General features: G+C 50.2%; 1 protein-coding gene across 1 annotated transcript in view; it reads right to left on the bottom strand.

Moving 5' to 3' along the window:
• Nucleotides 1–633: 633 nt before the first annotated feature.
• dhrs3b (dehydrogenase/reductase (SDR family) member 3b) overlaps nt 634–7,991 on the bottom strand; it is an 8,862-nt gene continuing 1,504 nt past the window's right edge. The window contains exons 2-6 of the mRNA XM_047332926.1: nt 2,778–2,921; nt 2,378–2,497; nt 1,763–2,001; nt 1,219–1,344; nt 634–1,085 (exon numbers count right to left, since the gene is read on the bottom strand). Coding sequence (XP_047188882.1) covers nt 1,001–1,085; nt 1,219–1,344; nt 1,763–2,001; nt 2,378–2,497; nt 2,778–2,921 — 714 coding nt within the window. The 3' untranslated portion in view covers nt 634–1,000. The remainder of the gene's footprint in view (nt 1,086–1,218; nt 1,345–1,762; nt 2,002–2,377; nt 2,498–2,777; nt 2,922–7,991) is intronic.

The following is a 7,991-nucleotide window of genomic DNA, read 5'->3' on the forward strand; positions in this document are numbered from 1 at the left end:
GCGTTTAATTCAAATCTACCAGGGTTTGGTCAGTAATTCATCTACATCTACAGGCATCTTGGCTTTTCTAGTTCTTAAATAATATCCTCAGTACAAAGGTTATTGTGAGACTGGCATTTATTAATATCTTTTTTTTTAGCTGACGTCTTGGAACATGTAATCTTTTGAAAGATGCTTCATATTGTCCCATTTTGTTTCTGGGTTTTGCGAACACAAACATGCAGCAGTTAAAGACATTGCATGATTGTATGAGCATGGGCCAAGCTAACAAAACCAAATATGATATATTATTTACACAACGTGCAATACAATACTTGAGGTTTTTTAATGTGACGGCTGTCCTCGGGGCTCAGTGTGGTTCATCGACGGGGGATGAACCTCTCTCCTGACCAACATATTTTCAGTTCATTATGCTTTTTTGGAGAATTGCTCCATTTCCTGACAGCAGAGAATAAACAGGAAGACACAGTGTTTGATGTTCAGACAACAACGTCTGTCACAGTCACTGATCTCATGCGTGGATTAAATCAAAGGTGTCATCAGGCCGAGTCCAAATCCAGACATAGAACAAGGTGTTCTTCCCAAGTATTCATTCTTTTTCTATTTGTGTCGAGCACAAAGAAAAACAGTGCGTCTCTAAAACTGAGTTTTATTACTTTGTTTTGATTCAAAGACATTAAAAAGACAGATAAAAAGATGTGTAAAAACAGACAAAGTGTCACAAAAGACTCCCAGAATAACTACTGGAACAGAACTACGCATGGCTTCTGTTCAGTGTGAGAACGGCATTCGACTCTTCACTATACAGACACGCACTCACACGTACAGCACAACGGGACCCGGCGTCTCCGGCACTTTGTCCTTTATTCTCTTTGAACGACCCGAAGCATTGTCCTTCACACCGTGGGGCCTCCTCCACTTCCGTATGTCTTAAGGTCCATATTCCCTTCGTTATTCCCCAGAGATGTTGAGGTCGCTCACATTCGGAGAAAATCCGGGTTCATGTCCTCCCTTTGAATGTGTTCATGCAGGTATAACTCCCAGAAAACTTGTGGATTTCTTCAAGCGCAACTTGTGGCATGAAGCTGAAAAGTTTACAGAAGACCAGAGACAGAAAGTTAAGTAATATATATATATATATATATAATATATACAATATAATAATAACTGTGGCAATGAAACAAGATCAAAAGAAAAAGTTTAATACGAGCTGTTTACCTTTTGAGAAGGACCAGGGCGTGCATGGTCCAGGGCAGGTAGACGAAGGCCTTGTCGGCTCTGACTGCATCCACAGTCCTCTGGGCAACCAGCTCCGGCTTGAGAGGAGGGAAGAGCTGGGGAAACCTACAGGAGAAGGTAAAGAGGAGTTCTGAGATTAAGTGATGATCAGAGAGCGTGCACCTCTTGTAACAAGCCCTTCGGTGGAATGGATAAGGTCAGATTTCAGTCTCAACGACGCCTGCTTCAGCTAGTTATATATATATATATAGAGACTTACTGGGATCACATTGTTCCCCCGATTCTGTTGTTAGATGTGAACATTAACTGAATTTCCTGATCTGTACCTGCATGTTTTTTTTTTGTTGCTGTAGTTTTTTCCCCTATAACATCTTACAGAACACTGTGACAGGTCAAAGTGCTCGAACACCGTGTGTCATAGAAACAGTTCTGTAAAGGTCCAGAGGTCAAAGTACAGTGTGGTCTACAAAGGCTTTAAACAGCCACAGACAACAAGTGAATAAGTGACTTCCCACGTTCTCACCTGACTCTCATGCCCTGGAACATCTCTGTGTTGGTGTGGAAGGGAAGCACCGTGGTGCAGCCGACGCCCGGACAGTCCAGCAGGCCCAGCGTCAGGCTCTCCATGAAGGCCAGCGACGAGGCCTTGGAGGTGCAGTAGTCTATGGCCCCGGGAATGGGCGACTGGGACAGAATGGAGTTGATGCACACGACGTGTCCGTGCTGCAGCTCCAGCATCCGAGGCAGGAAGGCCTTCGTGGTCTGAGACGAGCAGAGACAGAAAAAGAGAATGAAGACAAAGTGGTAATAGAAGGTGAAAGAAGAACAGACCACATTGTGACCGCAGATTCAATTTCCATTTCCATTTAGTTGATAATTGCATTTCTGTCTGCTTATGAAATAGTCTTTTGGTCTCCGCTCACAATCAAAACGCCATGAAACACCTCGGATATTTCAGGGGCCGGGAAGCAATTTGGAAATACCCCACTCAACCTGCCACAATAGCAGCGATGATTGGCAAGTCTGGCGCTGCCTATACTGTACACACTGTCACGCTATAATCCAAATATGAAAACGATCACTTGTGAGGAATTCCCCCACATCTACACGTGATCTGCTTTACATTCCCGAGTCTTACCCAGAACTGTCCCAAGGTGTTGATGTGTTGGGATTTCAGAAGGGCGTCGTCGTCGCTGTCCATCAGACTCTTGCCGTGAACTACAGCTGCGTTGTTCACCAATATCGTGACGTCGCCCACCTGAGGTTAAAAAGCACAACAATGAGGAGAAGAAAAAACCTACATATTCTGCTGTCATGAGAGGATGGAAGTTGTTCTGCTCCAGAGCTGTCAGGAATATTCCCCCGCTCTTACACAGATATTTCAGATGAAGTGTAATCTATACACCAGATGGGAGACAGCGTGGCTCAGCGCCAACACATTACAGAGCAGACAGACGCATCGCGGGGAGATGTTTTATGATGTGCTGCACGGTGTGCAAAAGACAGAAAATATCTTTATGAATATCAGGCTGTTGTACCTTTTCTCTCACCACCTTGGCTTGCTTGTAAACCTCCTCCCGATTGGCCACATCACACAGGAAGTAGTGGCACTCGGTTCCTGAGAGAGAAATCTCTTCCGATGTTTCTTTGAGGCACTTTTCCGTCCGGCCCCACAGGATCACCTGGTGGAAATAGAACATTTGTTGAATAAGTTAAACAGACCTAGAGAACGTTGTGCATCAGAAGCTCATCAGGTGAACTCGACAGAAGGTTCTGTTGTTGTCATCGAAAAAACACCCCGTGAGTTTTGTGTAATATTTCTGGCAGCGAGGATCTTTTCTCTCAGGGAACAGAGGCCATTTTCACTCCAACTGATAGTTTTCCAAAGCGAGATTAAAGGCTCGGGGGTTTGCTGTGTGAATGAACTGTCTCTCCATCCACCCGGAGACTAAATGGAGGCCGGTCATTTGAGCAGGGAACATGGGGTTGACGGAGGGGTGCGGGTGAGGGGGGGTAGTGATTGTGCAATTAGATCTGTCAGTCTCTGGGGTCAGGGAAAGGTAATGAAATCAGGGGATGAGCCCTCCTCATCGCTCAAACACAAATTCTCAAAGAGATTACACGGGCTGCTGGGCAGATGAGCGCCGTCCTCTCCGGTCAGGGAGTCGGAGAAAACATAGCGTGTGTGAAGTGCTGAGGACGCCAGTGTGGGATTTGGCTGCTCGCCCGTGACCGAGGTTAATATTGGAGCAGAAAGTCCTCGGGAAAGTGATCCAGTGTGTGTGAGAGGCCGTCGTGTGTGTGTGTGTGTGTGAGAGGCCGTCGTGTGTGTGTGTGTGTGTGAGAGGCTGTCGTGTGTGTGTGTGTGTGTGTGTGTGTGTGTGTGTGTGAGAGGCCGTCGTGTGTGTGTGTGTGTGTGTGAGAGGCTGTCGTGTGTGTGTGTGTGTGTGTGTGTGTGTGTGTGTGTGTGTGTGTGTGTGTGTGATAGGCCGTCGTGTTTGTGTGTGTGTGTGTGAGAGGCCGTTGTGTGTGTGTGTGTGTGTGTGTGTGTGTGTGAGAGGCCGTCGTGTGTGTGTGTGTGTGTGTGAGAGGCCGTCGTGTGTGTGTGTGTGTGTGAGAGGCTGTCGTGTGTGTGTGTGTGTGTGAGAGGCCGTCGTGTGTGTGTGTGTGTGTGTGAGAGGCCGTGGTGTGTGTGTGAGAGGCCGTCGTGTTTGTGTGTGTGTGTGTGTGAGAGGCCGTCGTGTTTGTGTGTGTGTGTGTGTGTGTGAGGCCGTTGTGTGTGTGTGTGTGTGTGTGTGTGTGTGAGGCCGTCGTGTGTGTGTGTGTGTGTGTGTGAGGCGGTCGTGTGTGTGTGTGTGTGTGTGTGAGGCCGTCATGTGTGTTTGTGAGTGTGTGTGTGTGTGAGGCCGTCATATGTGTGTGTGTGTATGTGGCCGTAGTGTGTGTGTGTGTGTGAGGCCGTTTTGTGTGTGTGTGTGTGTGTGTGTGTGTGAGGCCGTTTTGTGTGTGTGTGTGAGGCCGTCATGTGTGTTTGTGAGTGTGTGTGTGTGTGAGGCCGTCATATGTGTGTGTGTGTATGTGGCCGTAGTGTGTGTGTGTGTGTGTGTGTGTGTGTGTGAGGCCGTTTTGTGTGTGTGTGTGTGTGTGTGTGTGAGGCCGTAGTGTGTGTGTGTGTGTGTGTGTGTGTGTGTGTGTGTGAGGCCGTTTTGTGTGTGTGTGTGTGTGTGTGTGTGTGTGTGTTAGCAGGATCATCAGAGTCATTCCCATTGTTTTATAGTATGTTTGTGAGTAAACATCAGCAACATCCTCGTCGAAGGACAGGACGGATTCAACATGATTTATTCATCTGGACATAAAGACGATGAAGGGAGTATTTGTATATGTGCACGTACAATACTGTATTTCACATCCTCTGCCGAGTCAGTAGTTTTAACAACTTTTAAGACTTTACATCAGCTGACACTCTTATAGCAACTTGTCAGTTTATGTGACACTTTCAGACGCATCCAATATGTTTGTCTAGTGCAGAACAAACACAGTTTATTCCTCTGCACCGCCACGATCTTTGAAAAACGACACACTTCTTTTCATCACAGTGTCTGTGCCAATAACCTTCCAATGGTGACGACGACAGGAGCAAAGCAAAGACGGAAAAGTGACAGTGTTGAATCACAGATTACAGGCCGGACTGTATCTGATCCGGAGCAGGACGTCCTCAGTAAACGTCCCCTTGTTTGAATTGATGTGATTGGGTTTTTTGTTTGCTTCATTTGCAAAAGCCCATTAAAGTAATCAGTGGAGGCAGACAGGTCCTGATAAATAACTGAAAGCTCTTAATGGGATTTGAGCCTCACAAACAAAGCTGACAGCTCTCATTAAAAGTCAGCACTCAAACTGTGCTCTCCTGTTACAGTGTTGTTTCATTCATTAGGCTTTTATCAGCCGTCACAACACACAGGACCTCAGAACAAACAAGCTCGGGCCAAATTGCCGTGTGGATAGAAACCGTAAGAAAACAGGTTTTTAATTGACCTTGCACAAGCTCCGTCCTCTATCAGCGATCAATCACTGACGGTTCTAACAAGAGCTGACGTCACCACGTGCTGGAGGAAGAATCTCTAATCAACAGATTCATGTTGCAGCGCTGGAAACGAGACCACGAGCGAACGGCGTGCAGCTGGAACTCAACGCTCCGTGTTCCCGGCAGCTCCGGCTGAATCACGACGACACAGTGACACTGGATCTCTCAGGTCTGAACCCTCCTCTTCACACCCAGTGTGTGTGTGGGGGGGGGGGGGGGGGGGGGGCAGCAGGAGTTCAGGAGGCAGTCGCCTGCCGCTGTCTAATTACTGCAGAGACAGCAAGGTCAGCTGCAGGGCAATACCCAGCTGGGAGTGGTGTGCTTCCCGCCTCCTCCAGTACACACACACACACACACACACACACACACACACGCACTCTCACAAACACAGGCACACACACACACGCACGCACACACACACACACACACACACACACACACACACACACACACACACACACACACAAACACGCACTCTCACAAACACAGGCACACACACACACACACACACACACACACACACACGCACGCACACACACACACACGCACACACACGCACGCGCGCACACACACACACACACACACACACACACTCGGTTCATTTTCTTCTCTGTACGTAATGTTATTGTTCAGATAAATACTTTGGAGAATGAACTTTAAAGTTTAAAGTTGCCGACCACAGAGTTCTGTGTGATCCCTGATGCAGATACTCTGGTCCAGGTTTTATTGGCTCGTCCCCGGCTCCCGTCTCCCACAGACTCCAGCTCGCTGACTTCTTTCATCAGAGCTGTGCTGAGTCTTCCTCACGCCGTGAAAACACCGAAGCCCGAGCAGAAGGGAAAAGGAAATTCCGGCTGCCAATCACAAAGCGGCTCAACCTGGGGTGAGCAGGAGTTCACGGAGGTGAGCACTGTTCATAATGACCGTCCCACTTCCTTTTAGCATCTCTCGGGGCCGGGAGGAATTGTCCCACACATTAGCACAGGTGTTGTTTTCAAAGCCTTCACACCTTGATAACGGCCAACAAAGAGCTGCTGAAACGCCCGCTGACGGCCTTTGTTGTGCAGCTGCACAGGAAAAGCTTTTAGAAGCCACTGGTTTCTTCTTGCTCATTCCCCCGAGGAGCCGGCGGTGAAAGACCGGGGAGGGCAGTTAGTGTTTCATTGAGCTTTTAACTAAATGTTTTCAAGCTGCTGAAATGAAGCAGAGCATCGAGCACGTGACACGGGAACAGATCATTACGACCTGCAGCCTTCACCTACCAGGAGAATGTCCACGTGTGACGACGGCCATGAATAGACCTGCTGGTGGGGGGGGGGGGGGGGGGGGGGGGGGGGGGGGGGGGGGGGGTCTGGTGTGGTGGTGTGATGGTGTAGTGGTGGGGTGGTGGGTGTGGTGGTGTGGTGGTGGGGTGTGGGGGTGTGTTGGGTGTGGTGGTGGTGTGATGGTGTAGTGGTGGTGTAGTGGTGGTGTGGTGGGTGTGGGGGTGTGGTGGTGGTGTGGGGGTGTGATGGTGTAGTGGTGGTGTGGTGGTGTAGTGGTGGTGTGGTGGGTGTGGGGGTGTGGTGGTGGTGTGGGGGTGTGGTGGTGGTGTAGTGGTGGTATGGTGGGGGTGGTGTGGTGATGTAGTAGTGGTGGTGTGGTGGGTGTGGTGGTGGTGTAGTGGTGGTGTAGTGGTGGTGATGTGGTGGTGTAGTGGTGGTGTGGTGGTGGTGTAGTGGTGGTGTAGTGGTGGTGATGTGGTGGTGTAGTGGTGGTGTGGTGGTGGTGGGTATGACGGGTGTGGTGGGGGTGTGGTGTGTGTGGTGGTGGTGTAGTGGTGGTATGGTGGGGGTGGTGGTGGTGATGTGGTGGTGTGGTGGTGGGGTGTGGGGGTGTGGTGGGTGTGGTGGTGTGGGGGTGTGGTGGTGGTGTAGTGGTGGTGTGGTGGTGGTGTGATGGTGTGATGGTTTAGTGGTGGTATGGTGGGGGTGGTGGTGGTGATGTGGTGGTGTGGTGGTGGGGTGTGGGGGTGTGGTGGGTGTGGTGGTGTGGGGGTGTGGTGGTGGTGTAGTGGTGGTGTGGTGGTGGTGTGATGGTTCAGTGGTGGTGGTGTGGGGGTGTGGTGGTGGGGTGTGGGGGTGTGGTGGGTGTGGTGGTGTGGGGGTGTGGTGGGTGTGGTGGTGTGGGGGTGTGGTGGTGGTGTAGTGGTGGTATGGTGGTGTGGTGGTGGTGTGATGGTTTAGTGGTGGTGTGGTGGGGGTGTGGTGGTGGGATGTGGTGGTGTGGTGGTGGTGTAGTGGTGGTGGTGGTGGGTGTGGTCGTGTGGTGGTGGGGTGTGGGGGTGTGGTGGGAGTGGTGGTGTGGGGGTGTGGTGGTGGTGTAGTGGTGGTATGGTGGTGTGGTGGTGATGTGGTTTAGTGTAGGGGGGTGTAGTGGTGGGGGGTGTGGTGGTGTAGTGTAGGGGGGTGTAGTGGTGGTGGGTGTGGTGGTGGTGGTGGTGGGGGTGTGGTGTAGTGGTGTGGTGGGTGTGGTGTTGGTGGGTGTGGTGGTGTAGTGTAGGGGGGTGTGGTGGTGGGGGGTGTGGTGGGGGTCATACTGGATACATTACTTTTACATCAGGTTCCACTAAGAACATGATTCAGTTTAATAACTGTGTAAACATGAGACTTGACTGGTTCAGTTCCAGTCA

Source organism: Scophthalmus maximus, chromosome 6 (assembly GCF_022379125.1).
Source record: "Scophthalmus maximus strain ysfricsl-2021 chromosome 6, ASM2237912v1, whole genome shotgun sequence".
Lineage (NCBI taxonomy): Eukaryota > Metazoa > Chordata > Actinopteri > Pleuronectiformes > Scophthalmidae > Scophthalmus > Scophthalmus maximus.